The sequence below is a fragment of the Vespula pensylvanica genome, chromosome 22 (assembly GCF_014466175.1).
Source record: "Vespula pensylvanica isolate Volc-1 chromosome 22, ASM1446617v1, whole genome shotgun sequence".
Lineage (NCBI taxonomy): Eukaryota > Metazoa > Arthropoda > Insecta > Hymenoptera > Vespidae > Vespula > Vespula pensylvanica.
The window spans coordinates 58,887-79,982 of NC_057706.1; the positions used below are offsets into that span (position 1 = coordinate 58,887).

Here is a 21,096-nt window from a genome sequence, read left to right on the forward strand (position 1 = left end):
AAAATAGTCCTCGAAGGAAAAAAAGTATCTTCTTACCGTTTCTATTCTCGCTATCTGCCGGTTTCATTTGGATCGGATGCCGCATCTGAAAAGAAAAGAAAAATGTTTTATCGAACTCTTGTTTCTCTAGATTTTGTAATAATGCATTACACATCTACGAACAAGCCCGAAATTGCATTTGAATATATACAAATACGTATGCATATATATATATATATATATATATATATATAAACGTATATATACCTATATAATCAGTGATATGGGAATCGAACGTATCGAGAATTCGATTTGATACTTATCGAAATACATCGGCGTCCTTCCATAAGCAACGTTTACAAAAGAAGCAAATCTCTTCGATAAGAAAGCTTCCCGGTATAATATGATTACGACGTAGCAAAAGGATTCCTTTTGATCGAAGGATCGGTCATGTTATTAAAAAGTTATAATATAATTCGGAAACACTCGAACGAATTAGTTTTCTGTATCTTTCCATTATCATTTTAATAATCTTACTTCCTTCGATCTTGGAAATACTTGTTTCGCAAAAGGACAAGACAGGAAAGCGTATATTCTTGAAACGACGATTATAATGACATCTGCTCGAAGGCCATTTCGTTATTATCCCTAGCAACGTGATCTCGGATCGCGTCATACCTCTTTGACACGTCATCCTGCGTGTAAAGATCGATTAGCTTAGAATGCAAACGTCTGTATGATTAATATGAGTACGTAATAACAATCTCGTCGTCGTTACTCGATGAGTTTCTTTCTTAAAAAGCCGGAACTTTTTCTTTATGCTCGATACTTAATTAAACTGAACGTAGAGACTTTATAATTGAATCTAATTTTTAGATCAAATTGATAGTTCGTTAATACTTTGCTATATTTGTGTATGTCCTCGTTAGTATCTACGATGATATTGCATTAATTTTCGTTTCTATGATCGCACGTGCATCGTGAATTAGCACGATTGCAGATTTAGACCGAGACTCTTCGCTCTCTCTCTCTCTCTCTCTCTCCCTCCCTCTCTCCCTCTCTCTGATTCCATAATGACATTATTATACTTCGTTCCATAAGATCATTACGTGCGACAGGTCGAGTTGACAAGAATCTCTCGAACGTCCCGAGCGTTCTTCGTCCTCGCGGAACGTCGGGCGAAGGAGACGAAATTTAACGAGGGAAGCAATTAAATTAGGAACAATTGAGCACGTGGACGAACTAAATCGTGTTTTCCTGCCATCGTTCCCCTTGGGAAAACCTCTTCGAACGGAATAATTCGAACGTCTTAAGAAATAAAGGGTTGCTATGCAAAAACGTCACGACAATCTTCCCGTTGAACTATAGTAATGGAAAACGTCGGACCATTTGCCATTTTCCTTCGGAGAAAGCGGCTTTACGACGACGTTCTTTCTACCGCTATCAGTATCTCGCGAGTACACTTCACGCGCGATAGTTTGTGACAATAACGATCCATGTCCTGTCATGTTTAATAACGTTTCGAGAAGCTTTGCATAGCGATTGGGAACTTGAGATTGCCGAAGAAACAAATAGATTAAGTTCGCACACGGCGAATATACGTCCTGTCTACCTTTGAATAATTCACGGAATAAGAATTTTTTTGCACGGAGATAATTGAGAGAAATTCATCGATTTTCTTTATTTCGTTCTGTTTTTTCTTCCATTTTTTTTTTGTTCCATTCGTCGGAAGGACAATTAAGTGAAAAATTCGCGGGGAAGGAAAAAGAGGATAAAGGAATATTCTCGACACGATCGAGCGTACGACCTTAATGATTTCGTTACTCGTTAGCAACGTCTATCGAGGATCTGAGAGCAACTAGGAATCGTAGTCCTTTCTCGTCCGTCCTTCCATTTGCCATTCATTCTCGAAACTGGGTTATTCGCGCGATCGTGGCTCGTTCTCTCTATCTCGGTGCCGTCTCGACCGAGAGGAATCACCGCTAAGATTCGAATTCGATATCGGCTATAGTCTAGCTTCGGTCGAATCCATATATCCTGGAGGCTCGATTATCGGAATGCCAGCATAGATCGAAAGATCGGTTACAAGGGCTAACGATCCATAAACAACAACGTGAGATGGCTAGACGCGATAGGCCGAAAGTGATGCTCGCCAAATGCCATTAAATTCGTTCATAGCTAAAATAGTTTCGTACTTTAATATCGTCAAAAGCTTCGTATTTTCGGAGGAATTTCGAATGAGCATAGTGGCCGTTTGTTGCGATTACCAGTTAAACAAGCGATTATTGTAAAAGATATTGGATCGAAGTCTCGCACCGATACGAAATCGTATTTTCAACGAGTCTGGTAAACGTAAATTAAACAGTCAGATAGATCAAGAACTTTTCGCTGGCTCGTAAATAGTTCGCAGGTTGCTTGGAAAGTTGCCTACCAGGGAACGTCGGAACCGTCCATTAAATCACCGGTGCAGTCCTTCATCGAAGACGAGTCGCCCTAATATCAGAGAGCAAATTAATCACAGAGTCAACGGGCCGTCGCGCGTTTAATGATCTCACGTCGTTATTTAAACTTTCACTCTGCTCTGGTATTTCGCTGTTTTATTTTTTTGTTTCCTTTTTTCTTTTCTCTTTTTTCTTTTTTCTCTTTTCTTTTTTTTTTCGCAGAGGAATTTGCCAAAGCTACGTACTAAACGGGTACTCGTACTAATCATCGTTACACGGCTCGACGGATAAGAAAAAGTAGACTCTATGGAAATTTCCTTCTATGGTTTTTTTTTCGTCTTTTCGTGTGTGCAAAAAAAATGAGAAAATGTTGTAAAAAACATCGGTTCGAAATATTTTCCTCCAACGCCTACGTACGATATTATTTTGGTCGAATATCGAAGATATTCTATTTGCGAAGGCGTATTCGATCCTTCGGTCGAGAAGAAATTCCTCGTATCGTGGTACGAGTCAGGGTGAAATTCATATCTATGCTAAATGCTCATTCATATCCATGCTCGTTGACTCGAAAATTGACTTTAATAATATCCCCATTGTACGAATCTTTGCGTTATGAACGATTTGGTAATGTAGTTAGATCGCGACGACGACTCGCACGATACGTTTCATCCGTACTTATTCGTATTGTTTCGCGTACGCGCGATACTCGACAGAAATATTCGAGTCGATACAAATTATAATTTATAACGTCGTAAATACGTCAAACGTAATATTCTGTTAATTATAACGGAACAATGACTTCCTTTAACGAAAGAAGAACGACAAAGTCGCTTCGCAACGGCACAATTTTCCACATCCGCGAGTACATAACGAGTTCTTTCAACGGCAAAGGATATATCGTTTAACGCGAATAGAACGACGATAATTTGCGTTACCCGTTTATTCCGGTATTTTCACGATTCGTCCTAGATAAATGTAATAATAAGGAGAGAGTCCGTGATAATCTACGGTCGGGCGACTTCCATCATTTTTATCCTTTCACCCATTCGTCATTGAACACCGAGAACTGCGCCTCGGAGAAGTCCTTTTAAAGTTACACCGGCTTGCTTAAGTATTCTCCTTCTTCGCTCATTTTCAAGCTATGCCGAAACTCCCTTATCCTACTTAGCGATGTTGCAGCAAAAGCAGCGCTGGTTTTCCTTTTCTCTTCCTCTTTTCTCTCTCTCTCTCTCTCTCTCACTGTCACGAGAGAATGCTGACTACGACTTCGTGACTTTTAATCTCAACTTCGTTGTTTACGTATTACGAGAGAAGGAAGGGCGGAGAGAAAGCGCTAAAAGCGAGATAATTTTTATAATCTTCGCGGAAGGTGCCAGGGCCTTACTAGGGGATTTAAAGTTGCAACGCTGTCTCTTATATCCTCGCGTCCTTGCTTTCTTTTTCGAGCGTGCAGCTCCGGCTAATTCGAGTCGCTTTCCCCCGTTTTGTCCTTTCGTTAAAATTACGAAAATATAAAAGTTTGCGGATTACGACCGACGGATTTGATCTCAATTATTCACGATGGACGCGAAACAACGTTTCGCACGTTTTCTTTTATTTCTTTCTCTCGTACGCGTCGTCCGCATAAACCCGCGAAAGAATTAAAACGGCAAAGTTCGAGTTTCCTTGCATTTTGACCGGCACCGTAAAACCACCGAGTATTGCCACTTCGTTCGTCCACCGAATTTGACTTTACGACTTTTAATTCTCGCAACTTATCCGCAGATCGGTACCCATTCGAGAAGTTTTATGACGTTCGTGCAAAACCAGGGTAGATCTCGTCCGGAGGTGCGTCCGGAGGGAGAGAATCTTTTTTTGGCGACGGTCCGACGGATTTAAAAGTTATACCGCTGGCGTTATCGGAAATTTCTTTCTCTTGGCAATACGACGGAAACTTGATGGAGGCAAAGAGAGATAGTAGAAGGAGGGAGAAAGGGAGCGAAAGTTAGCGCGTTGGAGGGCGCGTATCGCGAGGAATGCGGTTCCGACCGAGCGAATCGACATTCGAGGGTCGTCGCGTGGTCGTCGTCGTCGCCGTCATCGTCGTCGTCGTCGTCGTCGTCGTCGTCGTCGTCGTCGTCGTGGGGATGAGAGCCTGTTCGAGGGAGTGAACGTTGGTAGGTATAGGATAAAAGGTTCGGAGGGTTACTGTAGCTACGAGCGAGTATTAAAATCGACGAATTCGGCTCAAGGGCTTCGTCACGTCGCCCGTATCGCCGGTTATAAATTCGTTTCACGTACCCACCGTGTCGGGCAGCGTCGACGGAATGAAAAAGAGGCGGGGGAAAGGAAGAGAGACAGAGGACGACGCGTTTTCGGAGGCCGAGGAGAATCGTGAAAAATCTGCGCGGATTCGACGGCAGTATTGGTGGGGATGGTGATGGCGGTGAGGCGATGCCAGTGGTAGTGCCGGTGATGTTGGCTGCCTCGAGAAAAAAATGCGGGCGTCACGTGCATCTGCGTCCTCGATATGCGGCCAGGGTGAACGACTCGACACGTCGGAATCAATGTTCTCAATAAAGGGGGTAGGGGAGAAAAATAAATGAAATACGCGATCGTCACCGTCTGACAATTTTGGAGAAATCTACCCTTACCTACTACGCGCGTATTCGGGTAAAAACACCTGCTGTCTCCGTTTTGTTAAATAAGAACGTAACGTACGATCGAATACTCCTTTTCTTTTTTTTTCCACTTCTTTCCTCTCCCCGCTACTCGAGCTCGTCTCCAGTTTTCCTTGTGGAAATTGCTTAACGTGTAACTGGAGAAATACGTCGGTCATGTTAAAAGTTTTATCGACTCCGAATATTCATCCATCGTCTTCGTCGTCGTGTCGTCGTCGTCGTCGTTATCATAATCGGCAAGTACAGCGAACGAACGGTGATTTCATAAGTGCCGACGACGACGACGACGACGACGACGACGACGTTATTCAATTTCCGCGCGCTATCTACCACATCGAAAGGGAATCTTTTCAGGCATCGACGTAACCGTGAGTTTACCGAGACTCCTTGACTTTATTCGCGATACGTACGATCCTCGTCTTCATTTCCGAGTACTTCAATGCCCCCTAACGTCGCTCTTTCTTCCCTTCGCGTCCCTTTTCTACCCTTCGCAGCTTCCGTTCTACTCTTCCCGTTCACGCACGACGTGCGCGAGTTTCCTTCGAACGTAAATGCTTCTCTCGGGAGAATTCTACAAATTCGTATTCGCAACATAGATATACGATAAAAGCAAAGTAAATATAAGAAAATGAAGTAAACAAACTGACGAGGCAGTTTACGAAATTGTGATCATTTTCAGATTCGAGATCGTAGACGGGGTTTGGTCTTTCTACTTGCGCGTTTATGAGAATCGAGTCGACTGCTAAGAGAAAAATGGTAGAACGAGAAGTAGGTTAATTTATCGTTCTTCGATCCTGGAATGGCAATCGGATGCGTTCCGAGTCTATTGGCCAGATTTTCCGGAATACCAATGGGGCACTAAAAGTGATTAAATTACTTGGCAAGCCGACGCGGCTGGTAAACTCCACGGTGATTGATACGCGTGCGCGCTCATTTGAGCGAATGCATGTCGTGAGCAACGTGCTATCATTTATGCGTGACTGACGTCTGTTTACTTCCGACGAATTCGCTCGCGGCTTGTACAATCGAACATCCCTTTTCGTCGCTAGGAAAATGAACTTGACGTGAACTCGTCCGCGAAAGAAACGACCGTGAACCGAAAGGAACGCCGTTGGAAATCGTTTCTGCTTATCGTCTCTCGAGATGCGACTTTTCACGGATCGCTCACGTTACTTTCGATGATCTACATCGAATTAAAAATCAATATCTTACGATCATTTTAATTTCATTATTTGACATTTACTTATGAAATAATAATTCGATATAAACTTGGTACCGCCAGACTCTCTTCGTAATTTCACGCGAACGAAAAAGGAAGAAAGAAATATTTAATTAGCGAGTAAACAGGAAAGCGTGGAAAGGAAGGAAAGTATTCTAACGAAGTAACCGCGAAAAGATTCTAAGGTACGCGGTGCATGTTAGCGCAAGGATTGTCGCGAAATAAACTTTTATGGAGAAGCTAATTTGAGGATAGTCGAGAAAAGAAGGAGCTCGCGATACGTAGCCTCCGGTAAAGGAAAGTTGGCAAAAAAGACACTTGCGACGTTCTCAACGTCGCAAACGTATCCTCTCTTTCTTATTTCCGCTTGATCCGAAAAACTTTCTTTCGATGGAAACTTGGTAAAGGAACGATGAAGCAAAAATCGGTTGCTTTTTGCTCGTCTCGTGAAAAACCTTATAGTCTTTCTCTCTCTCTCTCTCTCTCTCTCTCTCTCTCTCTCTCTCTCTCTCTCTCTCTCTCTCTCTCTCTCTTTCTCTTTCTCTCACACGTACACAAACACACACGTACAAACCCTCTCTCGATAAGCTCGCAATCGTTTTGGCGCAAACAGCTCGAATTGGCTTTATCATTCCGTTCGTCTACCATCCGAGAAAGAGAAGCCGGGCTGGTTTAGTCGGCGTGGCACATTTGTCAGGGAAATGGAATTCGATTTGAAGAATGCAGCTTACGAAACTGCACTTGGCAACACGCCCTCCGTCGTCTCTTTCTCTCGAAAGATCGTCGCGAACGGTCAGGTCATCATCCCCCGAGCGACCTTTCTCCGTACTTCCATGGCTGTTCGTTCTCACCTTCGTTATCTCTTTTTCGTTCCCTCTTCGATTTTTTCTTTATCTCTCCTTATCTCTTCGAAGTCTCTGTTTAAAGTCTTGAAGAATGGAATAAACGTCCCTACGCTCGAATCTTGCTTTCTCATAATTTGATGAGAACGCGATAAAAACAACTTTTCAACGTTCTCCTCTGTTCTCCTTTTCGTTATACCCATCCATTATTTCTTCTCTTCGAAAATCTTGGAAGTAACCATCGGAAGCTCGCTTTGAGAAAGCGAGAGCAAGATAATTGCGAGTACCGAAAGCTTTCAGACTCGGTGCAACGGAATAGGATTGAACGGATGCAGGAAACACGTGGAAAATCGAGGACGCTATGGTACATCGTGAACATGAAACGTTATCAGCTGTTTCCCTTGGAATTGTACGGTAGATAAGATATAAAGGAATGCTCTTTGAGAGTTCACGTCCTTTTCCTAAAGACGGGCCTTTTGTTTCGCGATAACTGCTGTATTTGCGAAGTTTGTTCGGCGTACGTTTGTATATATATATATATATATATATATATATATATATTTTTTTTTACTGACGTTAATTAAAAGTTCTTTCGCGACAGTAATAAGTCTATTAACGGTAAATGTTGTTAAGATAATGCATCCTTGCAAAATGGAATTGAGTCTGAAATGAAATTATATAAGAAGACGCAAAGTAGAGCATTATATTTTCCTTTATTCTTTCTTTTTTTTTCTTTTTTGTCGTCTCTCTGCTCTTTACGTTTCCTTTTCTTACCTCCATTATATCATCCCAACTTTATATTACATTTTCGGAGTACCCTATAAAATATTCAGTAATCCTGAAACAGCCTGAGCTCGTCCAGGATTATCGAGTTAACTATCATGAACTATGTAAAATAAGTTCGAACTTGTAACGTTTTAATAGATTTGCTGTATCGTAAACTATTAAATGATGTACGCAAAAATGGACAGATTTAATGAGAATTTTTCGAATACTTTCCCCAACACTCGGATAGACCGAGCAGATACGATACGCTTTATCGAAATTGTTTCGAAAATCGATTGACAATGGCATCGCTTCGTTGTTTGTACCAACGAACGTCGATTATGAAATTAAAGGTAGGAAAATGGCGCGTAAATAATTTTGACGCGAGTAAATTCGTTTTCCAGTAGTTTCGAGTGCTCATTATTGCTCCATTATGTCGGTCTAAATATAACGAGCATCGCCAACTATGCTGGAAATTGTTTGAATCGAAAGAAACAAAAGTAAGTTTTATCAAAATAAAAGAGGAGAATTTCATTTGATGACGAAATAATAATTTTTTGTTTCTCTCCTTCTCTCTTTTTTCTTTTTCTGTACTACGTTTCTCCATCTCTGATCGAGTCGTCGTACGTACATTCGTTCGTTATTAATTTTCTCTAAAATAAAAAATTTTAAAAAAGAAATACGAAACATTCCAACCATTGGAGAGGGACATTCTCGAAGAGTGCTTTCGAGCTCCGAGCTAGAAACGTGGGACCGATAAACGCGACGTGTCGTATCGAGGATGATGCTGGTGCTGTCTCTGGCAGTGATCGGAACAGGAGGTACCCGGAGGAGATTTGTCTCGATACGTCGCTGGGTATCATTATCTCTTTATCTTTCGTACGATGATCCGAAAAACATATATCGATATATATCGTCTATCAGGGATCTATTTTCGAGAAACACTAGGTAAACACTCGTCTCTCTGTAGTTATTGAAAAATGTAATAGAAAATAGAATCCGTTTTATTATTTTTTTATTTTGACGTACGAACGGACACGCTCGAGATAAACTTGAAACATGGTAATTAATTCATCCCAATTTTGATCCGACGCGTATCTAATTAAAAAAAAAAAAATAAAAAATAAAAATAAAGAAAAAAACAGGAAAGAAAAACGTAGCATTCTTCGATTCGTAATACATTTCAATCGATTCTCTTTTTTTTTTTGCATTTCTATACATTTTATTCTCAAAAATCTCCGCTCTACCGCATGGGGGCGTTTTTGTTTATTTGTAAATACAAAAGGATTTGTTTATCGCGCATAGGACGAGGTCAGTTGTGGCACGATAAACGTATGTAACCAACAGATGTTCCGAATCGTTTGAAAGCTCTCTCTTTCTCTCTTTCTCTTTCTCTCTCTCTCTCTCTCTCTCTTTCTCTCTCGAAAAGCTGACATAGCTGCTGCTCCCCCGTCGCCGAGGCAAAAGTCGTTTCGGCCGGTAATTAGTTGCCCGACTCACGACAAATTGAAAAAGTTAGTGAGGAATGGAACGCAATTTCGCTCGCGGCCATGAACGCGGCCAACGTCCGCGATAATCGAGCCGCCGCCGCTGCCGTTGCCGTTGCCGTTGCCGTTGCCGTTGCTGCCGAGAGCCGCAAATCGAATTCTTCTTTCGTTTCCCCTACCACTCTTTTTCCTTACCACTTCTTTTCTTCTTTTTTCTCTTTCTTTCTTTGTAGTTATTAGCTACACGATTCGACCGAACTTGGAAAGTGTACGTCTTCGCGTTTAATAAACTTTTCTTGCGAGATAAATCGTCGAGAAGTTTTTAGCGATTAAACAATCTCGAGCCTAAGGTCCTTATAATTTTTCAAATCGATTACGCGCAAGTAATGATTCTCTTAGCGGAAGATAGAAAAGATTTGGTCGCGACTCGGGTAAAAGTATATTACGATTATTTGTTAATCCATTGTCGAGCGATGATTTAGCAGGGGCTTTAAAGTCACTTAGATGTTATTTAAGAACGTGAATGTGGGTCAAACGTCCCGTGTCCACCTTGTCTTTCTTGAACCATTACGAACAAACGACTAAAAGTGGGAGGAATAGGAACGAAGAAGAAAAAGGGAACAGAGAGGGAAAGGGAGGAGGAGGAGGAGAAGAAGAGCAGAGTGATTCACAAAGGTCGATGCTTGACGAAGAGACGTGATTTATTTTCGGATCTTTAACGTGATCCGTCCCGTCTTTTCGAATGGCCTTACGGGTACACCCGACGCGAACGACGGCAGAGCCGGTCGTTCCTCGCAGAAAATAGTTGTGCGAGATAGAGTTAACAAGCTAAAAAGATCGTATGTAAATCTTCGGTTTACGACGAACGAGGACGGTTGATTGAATTAGAACGAGCGTGAAAAGTGAGGATCGATGATTCGCGCGTTTACAAATAGCTCGTCAAATAAAATCTGTTCTTCGTTAAACGCGGATTAGAAATCTCTTTGACGGTCGAAGAGTGTTTACAAGATTTAATAGCGTATAAAACGTTTTTTCAATTTCCCCCCTCCGCCCCCATACTTTTTTCTTTTTTCGTTATCTTTCTTCTTTCTTTTCTTTTTACTTTCTCCTTTGATTTCTATTTTCTCTTAATCTCATAAACCGTATTCTATAGATCGTATGATAAAGCATACGGGATCATTCTGGATTCCCTTTAAAGGTTCTGTCTTTTCGATGTCGTGCCTCCTACGGCAGGCCATATAAAATAGGTCGTTTCGTGAAATACCCTTCATACGGAAACAAAGTTAGCTTCCCTCAGGTCGTATCACTACGTTTTACGTTTTGTTTCTTTTAATGGGAAAACGGGTTAAGAGTAACGAGGATCGTACGAATAAAATTAACGAAGCGGAACCTTTTCCCCTTACGATTATTGTCTTACGCATTCACCTAACTCTCATTAGCAATGAAAAGCTGTCGAGTACGCGTCGTACTAAGCGAACAAAAGAACTTGGATTCTTCTTTCGACATCGATCTCGGCTCGTCCATTTATTATTCCTACATCAAATGTAAATTCGCGTTGTAACTATGTATTACCGTAAAAGTAATTCGAACGAACGTATATCCGTATATTTCGCGAAAGAGATTGCACGGAAATAGAATATCGATGTATCGGATTTAACTTGGCTACGGAAATAGAAGTTACGCGTCAGACTCCTTACAACTTCAGTGACGTGCGTATCTAGAAATATTGCAGTACGGTTCTGGTTGCAAGTTGCTCGATATCGATACCATTTTAAAAATAATATTATTAATCCTGGTATCTGGTACGACCATTTATTAACTTTTTAAACGTACAAAGCTTTGAAAGGGATTATTCGGAACGTTTGACACAAGTATAAACTATTCCTGAATTAAACGATCGATCTATATGCATTAACGATATCGCATGTTTCTATTACATGCTAACAGAAGTAAATTAGACGTCGAAATACGCGTATCTATAGGAACATTGTCCTCGACTATCATTTTCAACTCGAGTAGAACGGACAATATTCCTCCGCACTCGTGTCCGCTGAAGCATCAAAACCGCACTTAAAAGCACACACGCGAATTGCTGAGTGGACGAGTAAACGTTGCACACGAATTACAACTCGTTATCAATTTTGGTATTTAGTGTACAGTCGTGTATCAGCACTTCCAATATATAGAGAACCTTCGTACGGCGTATAATATCAAACATTTGAAATTACTGTACATTGTAGATTACTCTATTCGTATAGCATACTTTAGACAATATTTGACAATTACGGTACCGAGGAGGAACACTCTACTAACGCTTTAATAGTCCTGAAACGTAAACAGAATTTTCTTCTCTCGTAAATAGACCTATGTACGAATTTCAATGACGAACTTTTTCTACGATGCTTTAAGTCTGTTATTTATCTCGATTTGCTCTTCCTAAAACAGAAGAAAAAAGAGAAAGGAAAAGAAAAGTATGGAAAAAGAGAAAGGAAAAGAAAAAAAATGTACTCCCTCGAAATCCACGGAACAATTACGAAGTAATTAAAATATAAAGTTAGCGGGAAATAAAGCACGAGGATACTCGCGAGAATTTCAATTTTATCGCGCGTTGAGCTAGCACTTTTACCGAACAAAGAGCAAAGAAGAGAAACGGTTTTGCTTGGACGCAAATAAGCTTCTGCGGCTGGAATACTCCGCACAGACGGTAACCACCACATTTACGAGTGGTGGCGATGCGCATACAAAAGGTATATCGATTGTCATCATCGTGTCGCGAAGTGTGACAGTGTGATTCATTGCGTTATTGCACGACGATAACGTGACCATATATGTAGATAGAGTTCGTGTGTATCGTGTCTCGTGCAAGTACGTTCGTGTGTGCACGAGATGCCGCATAATATACGAGCGCGGTATGACGTACGATTATTATGTGGACCATAACTGCTTATTAAATTTTATCCAGGATCCTGGTGAGAGTGTTGTAGTTCGAAATTCATCGGCGATACCATCGATATCGATCGTGGGTGTAGTGAGCAACCGATACGAACATTATCCTGAATATTTTAAGGTCTCCCACTGGTCGAGCTGTAGCAAGAGAGAAACGGAGAGAGAGAGAGAGAGAGAGAGAGAGAGAGAGAGAGGAGAGAGGGTGGAAGGAGAGAGACAGAGCGATGCGCACTTCCCATTTGAGCATCGACCTCTTCCACCATCTCTTTCTCCATGCTCTTCGTCCCTTTCCACCTCTCCGCTCTCTCCCGGACCATATCAACGCGCCATCGGCCATATATCGGTTTCATTTTCCAGTTACGCTCGCCTCAGTTCCAATACCTCTTGTTCCGCCGTACCGTAATAATATTACGCACTGTTGCGAGTACGGTATGCCAGCTTGTTAATTCGCCACGGTTTTCCATCAATTTCGTGGCCGCGAGCCAGCCGAGCCACCCCTTTCGCTTTCCCCTTTCTCTCTCTCTCTCTCTCTTACTCTTTTTTACATGGCTTCTACTCTACCCTAGCGTTGCTTCATCTACAAACGATCGGCATTTATAGATACATATATCCATACGTGACACAAACACAAGCATATACATTTTATTCGTTCGGATTGATCGTTAGAGGTGTTAACGTAATACTCTCCAAGTGTGATAGTGTCGAAACGTGGGATCGATTCCTGCGGCGTGTAAATGAATCGTACACGAATGATACAAGTGCGAAGTGTCAAATTAACGATCAAGAATCAAGGAATTAATCGGACAAACGATCCGGTTCGAATCAATTCTCTCGTACAACAAGCTCGTGGAGCTTTTCGATGGTCGAATCGAATTCGAATCTAACTTTTGAGATATAAAAATTTGGCAAAATTGTTAGCAACTTGTTTTCCTTGGGATAAATTCGTTGGTGGAGCTTCCTTAGAGGGAAGATAGTGGGTGGATGCCACTAGAAATGGATGAAACACGCTCGCGTTTTAGATTCTGTGTGCGTGCGCGCGCGCGCGCGTGTGTGTGTGAGAGAGGGAGGGTTCCCCAGAGCACTCGACTCATTTCTCCGAGCCAACACAAACCTCTCGACTCGACGCCACTCGTGGAAACGAAATCTGATACGAGAAAAGCTAAACTCCTTCGAATGCACAAGCCGCCCCTTCTTCGCCACCCTAACTCCTCCTTCTCCTCTTCTTCCTCCTCCTTCACTCCGAGCTCTTCAACCCCTCCACAACGTATTCCTCTTCCTCCACCGACTATACTCTTCCAGTCCTCGCACGACTCCAAGCTCCTTTCAGTCACCCACTTATACTCAGTCAACCCTTTTCATTGCGGAAACGTCGTTCCGCGATTCATTTATTTCTTTTGTCTCTTTCTCTCTCTCTCTCTCTTTTTTCCTCTTTTATATATATATATATATTTTTCGCTCGAGTATTCTACTCTCTCTCTCTCTCTCTCTCTCTCTCTCTCTCTCGTTCTCTTTCTCGCTCAAGCTCGCAATCCACGCAATGTCTCGAGAAGTCTCTTTCGCGACTCACTGCACCCTTAATCGAAACCCTAACGATGACGACAAAGTAGTTCGTTTAGCTCGTCTTAATTAACTACCACGCGTAGTAGTAGTCCTTCGCGACACGTCGTTTTTGGGTATCTTCTTTCACGGCACGCGACCTCCTCTCTCTTCGTGAATAACGCCCTCGAGTAGTTTAGTCCAAGCTACTTTGTACTCGTTAGCTTCTTCGTAATTAGTCCGATAGAAAAGGGACAAAAAGCTTACGTATCTACGTAACTAACCTACTCGTGAAATTGTATAGCGTTTGTCTTTCATATTTCAACTAGCGATTATAATATCGTTGTTCAAACGAACTCTTCTCGAATATGCATTCAACCGATATAATTATGCACTCCTCTTCGCGGATTTATATACGATTATTTCAATTACGAATTTCTTTGGAAAGTTTTCTTTTCGTTTTTTTTTTTTTTTTTTTTTTTTTTTTTTACGGACAGAAATTCGATGTATCGATAATTCGAACTGTACGGTGGTTGGACATGGAAGGGAAGAAGAATCTCGAGAGACCCCATTGTTCCTTTCCCCCATGATCGATTCAATTTACGAAGTATAATTCGAGGGGATACGGAAAGTAAACTAAGAGGAATCTGTGCGAGGAAAGCCGATATCTATCGTTTCTCTTCTATCTACTTACTTCTTTCCAACTGTTATACGCTATCTCGAAAAACAATGTATTCGATAGGAGAAATGTGCAAGTCTTATGAATGAATGAATGAAACTAAAGTCCGTGGCGCCGCCGTACGTCTAACGTAGCAACCTCATGACTCTTCGTGCGTACTACTCGACAGGTTATACCGTCGACTCACGTTCAATTACGAATAAAAGCTGCTTGTCAATGAAACTAAAAAAATTTAAGCGGATAAACGTGAATTTTTGTTTTTTCGCTTTGCAATACGATTGTTACTGCTGCGATACGAATCTAGAAAAAAAAAATTACGAAATTTTACGGGAGCCAGTGAACGTCGTACGGAGTCGAGTTAGATTAAAAATTCTACGTCGATCTTTTTCCACTTTTTTTTTCTTCTTTTTTTTTTTTGGAACATTGTAAAGCCTCGCATAGAGTTTACCTCGAGATTGCTCGTTCTTGCGATCGATGATAATTATTCTCGTACGTTCGGCTATAAACAAGAAGAAAGATCGTTGGTTCCGAGTCCCCCCGCTAAATGCTCTTAATGACATCCCATAATTGCCGCGAAAGTTACCTGTAATTACCGCGTGGAAGTACTTTTGCCGTTCTCGTTACGATCATCGGTGGTCTGCGATCGCGGAAGGATCTCGAGAAAGTGAAACGTCGAACGATACGAAGTAAAATGTCGATTCCGTTCTTCTGCATTTCTTCAAAATAATTTCATAAGTTTTTATTCGGACGATGATATTCGAGAGAACAAAAGTAGCGAATCGTTGGGCTTGGGGAAGGAAAAAGATCGATCGATTACCGCAAACGTGCTTTCGACAACGCGGTCGATGTATTTACTCTGTACGGATCGGTCAGAAACGATAGAAACGAGCGTTCGACGAAGAACGGAGAACGGAGATCCGATTGCATCGATGATTGGTCGAAGGATCGATCGGCCGACCTCGGCGACGATTTGAATAATTTATTCGAACGATCAACCGTATTAATATTCATTACTCGGTCAATACTCGATCGAGCGAATCATCATCGGTACTGGGATAATTGTCCGCGTAAACATTCGTTCGGCTTAGCCGGCGAGTTCGCCGCATTGATCCGAATCGAACGAGGATAACATCACCGGTCGCATCGTCTCCTCTACTTCCATCCGACCTATTATAGAACATCTGTATATCGCTCGAATTTCGGTGAAACATTTCGAGAGAAGCATCACGAGTATTTCTACCTATCGTGTCTATAACTATCTACATGCTGCGAGTGTATGCACACAGATACGCGCGCGCACATATATATTTTTATATATATATATGTGTGTGTATATATATGTAAACGTATATCGCGAGACATGATATTTTTTCATTCACCACCGGAGCAAGCCCAATTGAATTTTTAAACGTACCGAGCCGCGTCATATAATTAATTAACGACTAACGCCCGTGACAATCAATTATTCGATTAGTCCTTTATTCGTTATACCGAACAATCATACGGCTAACGGACCATTAAACGAGTTACGTATAATCCTGTTACGTCCGAATGAATTATATAATGTAATCTCTCAGGAGAGCAATGCGTACTCACCCCGCTAAAAGTCTTGACGTTGTGCAAAGCGTTCTGTGCGTCCAAGGCAGCCTTTCTCGTGTAGAAGGTTACAAAGCAGCAACCTGGAAAGTAATTAGTCGTAATTAGTCGAGACGCCTACGTCCTTACATTTTTATCGTCGTCCGTAACTTTGACAACGATCATGGCATAACCGATTGATATCGCGAACACGCTCGTCAACGATTACGAATCGCTAGGAAAGCAAGATGAACGAAATGTACGACAATTCGATATATTACGGAGTACTACGTTCTCCGTTCGATGTATCCGAAACTCGATATGATTGACACCGACGGATGTAGACTTTGGACAGAGATGACAGGTTGGATGGAACGATGGTAAGAGACGAGAAGAGAAAATAGAAGGTCGTTGTTGCTTCTGGGAACGTCGTCGAGTCTCTTCGGCGTCTCTTTGCATCCTCTTTCGTTTCCCTTTACCAAAGGAGACTTGGACGTCGAACCGGCAAGCGAATTCGACCGGTCGGTAGTTACGAGTTGCCAAAAGTTCGATTCGCCGTTGTATCGCTCTCCATTTTCTCCTTTTCTATGCTATACAGTCGGCTAATTCCGACTCTCCTCTTGCCTCTCTGTAGACACGCGAATGGAGAGGGTAGAAGATGCTCATGCGCGCGTGTGCAGCGTTGGTATTACAGCCCCTTAGTTTACGAATGAGTTGCTTTACCTGCATACAGCTATCCTCTCGTTCCGAGCATCCCCACAATGCTTTCGCAAAAGTCCATGAAGCTTAAGCAATATGTTTGTTCTACCATTCGCTCGCTCTCCCTCTCTACCTTTCTCTCTCTTTCTCTCTTTCTCCTTCTTTTTTTTTCCTCCAACAGCGAACTTTGGAATTCCCAGCTGGAACTTACGATTCGCACGAATTGCTAAATTACTGTTGTCCGCGAAAAAAAGTCGGACACTTTTTTCTTGTCGGATTCGCTGTCTCTTTTTCGTTTCTTTTTCTCCTTTCTTCTTTTTTATTCATTCTCTTCAACGTTTGACAAAAAGTTGAAAATAAATTCAATAACTACTTCGTTTTTAGAATCCATAGAGACGGGAAATTAATTCAATTAAAATCTCTTGGCATGCGACACGTTAATAATCCTATTCAAGCTAAGCAGGAAGAACGTTATAATGATATTGTAATGAAACACTAATCTTCATCTAGAGGGTGCTATAACGTGATTACGTTTAATAGAAGCATCGGCAAGGTTTGCAATTAAGGTAGGAGGAGGATCGTGTACCGTATATACCTTGTTTTGGACGATAACGCAATATGGCAATATTCAATATCGCATTTAACGACGTAGGTACGATCTCACGACGAATATCGTAATTGCGATCGGTAGTGTACGATGCGTTCGATTTTAGGATACCATAATACTTTGTCAAAACGTATAAAGTACCGTTCGTGGTCGGGAGTTCTTGCAGCAACGCGCGAACGTGACTAGAATGAAACCAATAGATGTGATAAGTTAATACATCTTTATACGATGGTCTCGCTCGACTTTCCGCGTTTACCTTTCGTAACTTCGATAAATTCGATTCTCACTAAGATTCTAAATCCTTGCAAAGTTGAAAAAAGACGAGCGGTGTCGGATTCACAAATTTTTTCGGTATCGACAAAGTCATTTTTTTTCGAATTCCTCAGGAATTCCGATCGCTCTGAGGACAGAAAAGAAAAAAGAAAAAGAAGAAAAAAGAAAGGAAAGAAGAAAAAAAAAGAAAAACAAAGAAAAAGAAACAAAAGTCGTAGTCGCGTTTCCGACATGCGACGTCGACGAATTTCGAGAAATTTACGAGACGCGGGCAAGGGAAAATTATGATCTAGCGAGTAACTAATCTTAAGGCATCATCGCTCGATAGACCCTTAAATCACATCGAACGAACTTTCCCTTCGCCATCGGTTGGCCGTTCGCCGAGCAGCCGTCCGTAATACTCGTGTCTACAAATGACCCTATTCGTCGAGGTGCCAACGCTGCCGCTAGTACTCCTTCCCCTCTTTACCACCTTCCATCATCCCTTACCTTGACTGATGATCGCCACGTAAGCGAAGATCACAAGGAAGATATCACGAGTCATTCGGCTGTTGTTGAACTAGTCACCGTAACGCGATTAGAACGTGTACTTTTTTATCTTCGATCTAAACACGAAAACTTTCCTGCAATCTGCAAACTTCGCTTGCGAATGCTTCTCTTCCGAGCGATTTACCTTCGTTCTCGTAGGTAATCGTAACGAATGATTACAAACGACGATCCCAGAAATTGGTCGATCCGCTTTGTCTGAAACGTTTAGCTTCGAAAACGATTACACAGAGATATTCCCAGTCGCGTAATAACGTCGTACAAGCACGACGAGTCTTTGACGTTGAACGCACGACAAGCTTCGAAGATTGTTAATTGAATTTTCGTTTAGAAGGTGAAACGTTCTATTACAATAACAATGATCCGATTCATAATGCTGTAGAATTCCATAATTACGGGACCGTAATTATATGCAAATTGGGATCAATTATTAATAAGCGAATTATTAACCCGGGAACAGTGTGCAGCAGTATTCCCATGAGTTGCTCGCACACACAGTTTGAATAGCACTAGTTTAGAGTAGAGAGCACGTCGGGCCACGACGACGGTGTAATTTTCTCGTATGGGCTTTGCCCAGTGTTTTCTGACCGGCCACCGGCCACCACTAGTAATATGGACTACCTCGTGACGCGCTTTACTTCGGAGGAAAGCTCTCGGCGACCTGGGAATCGCGAACAAAGCGAAAATCAATTTCGTGGAACGTTGTGAAGCTGTAATTCCTACGAGCGTGAGAAGTAAATTATGGAAGATTAAACGTTATTCGTGAAATAACGTTTAATTTCCATTATCTAATACGACGAATTTGTAGTCGTTTCGTTAAGAACGTGTAACGCAAAATGAACGTAAGACGACTCGAGTCCTCGTCCTTTTACCAACGTAAACACGTATACAAACGATACACAAACCTTAGTTTTTCTTTTCCTTTTTCTTTCTTTTGCGAAACGTAAACATTCCTCGGGCCGCCGAGCGAACTTACAAAACGAAGATTCCGACAAGATACAAAAGCGAAAAATAAATAAATAAATCGTTCGATCGATCGATAAAGTGCCATCCCTACTCTTCGCTTCTCGTCCGTTCACACTCGCGAAATAATTCCAAATTATTCACGGACTTATTAATAATGCTCCATCGAAAATTGTTCGCAACACCAAACAATGATCGTACGTTGGCCGAATATAATCTCGCGTGTGGGTGATGTCATTTGCAAAAATCGTGATGACGAATGAGCCAGTCTGGCCGAACAAACGAATGAACGAATGAACGAATGAACGAATGAACGAATGAGAGCGAGCGAGAAACGAAACGTTGGGGAATGCTGCTGGCCTGCAGGGCCTCGTCGCCATTAGGGATTCCCAATTCACGTCGTAATTATCGCTAATTGGACTCCGGATTATACTTGCGCGACACTCGACGCATGAAACGCCCGTCGTTCGCGGCGCGAATTATGCATTGCTCGCGCTTACACGTACGTTCCTACCTACACATATAATTTCACGGGAGGCACGTCGAGAAACGTTTCGAGTGACATCAAGCGAATAGAGGAGAATAGAGAGAGAGAGAGAGAGAGAGAGAGACTATGTGTGTGCGTGTGTACGCGAGCGTGAGAGAGAACGGACGAAAGCGAGGAAATCGAGAAGACGTATGTAAGAGAAGGGGAGAGTTTGTCGTCGCCGATGCATCCATTGTACGAAATTCCATCGCGTCGTTCGTTTCTACGACGGAAATTATTCGTGCGTGTAACGTAAGAGCTGGGAATTCGATGACACAACCGCGCACTGACTTGGCATATATTCGTCTATGAGAGAACGATATTCTCCAGCAATGAAAACGGCTTGCTCGTGCGATTCCAATAATAAGATGGAATAAAATCGCTGTGCTTGGCCTAAAGAATCGTTTCCTTCGATATCCATAAATCGGTAAAAGGAACCGTTTGAAATTTTTAACAATATCGCGATTAACGCCACGACGACGAGAAGAACGACGTTATATATCGTAGATTTCAAAGGTAAAATCAGTGTCCTCGATAAGGGAGGTTAAGCAAGCTTGATAAGTTTGAGGAAAGATATTATCGTTGATATACGATCGGTTGATACACGCGCGCGCAACGTGTAGATCCCGTGGGTTTGCGGCTAGTACACCTCGATCCCGATCCGTGATTAGAGTCCACTGGGAAATCTATAAAGTCGTCCTTCTTCGAAAAGCGAAAATGGAAGGAAATTTATATCGGCTTTTCGACCGGTTCGTTTCTACGTAAGAGTATCGTGTCTGCTGTTTTTGGGACTCGTTACGTTTTTTTCTTTTTTTTTTTTTTTTTGAAACGCGAACGCGCCTACGACACCTACGATCCGACGAACGCGAAAACGAGGATTTTTTTTCGAATTGAAATTAACGGAAGAAAAGAAGAAGAAACATAGTATCAATAGTATCGGCAAATAAAAAGTAATAGCCCTTGGAGTTAGTGGAGTCCAAAAGCGAAAGGTATGATAATGATGGCGCATCGACTAGGAGGAAAACGTATCGTCGTTGCTAGCCGATCGACGAATACGCGAGGATCCCGTGGGCCTGCGGCTAATACCTCGATGCCGATGCGTGATTAGAGTCCACGGGGAAATCTAGCCCGGACATGCTCCGGAGGTAATGCTCGTTACTCGCAAGCCGAGTATACCCTCGCCCTTTGCCACCGATGCCAGCAACGAACGAAGCCGGCAGCAACGGCAATGGCATGGCATTGCAATAGTGGCAAGAGTAGCAGTAATGTACAGAGCTGCCTTTCTGCGCACGATACTCGACTTGCTGTTCCGACCCGACCCATTCTGTCCATCCACTACTACCGATTCTCTAT

General features: G+C 42.2%; 1 protein-coding gene and 1 long non-coding RNA gene across 38 annotated transcripts in view; one reads left to right on the top strand and one right to left on the bottom strand.

Moving 5' to 3' along the window:
• The window catches only part of LOC122636525, a 206,070-nt gene that overhangs the window by 50,272 nt on the left and 134,702 nt on the right, over positions 1-21,096 (top strand). The window lies entirely within an intron of this gene.
• The window catches only part of LOC122636519 (CUGBP Elav-like family member 1), a 253,063-nt gene that overhangs the window by 45,119 nt on the left and 186,848 nt on the right, over positions 1-21,096 (bottom strand). For all 37 annotated transcript variants that reach the window (XR_006328970.1, XR_006328969.1, XR_006328968.1 and 34 more), the window contains 2 exons: positions 16,151-16,233; positions 37-85 (listed from right to left, as the gene is read on the bottom strand). Coding sequence is in view for 31 of the 37 variants with exons in the window: in XM_043827804.1 (XP_043683739.1) it covers positions 37-85; positions 16,151-16,233 (132 nt within the window). In the remaining 6 variants the exon portion in view is untranslated. The remainder of the gene's footprint in view (positions 1-36; positions 86-16,150; positions 16,234-21,096) is intronic.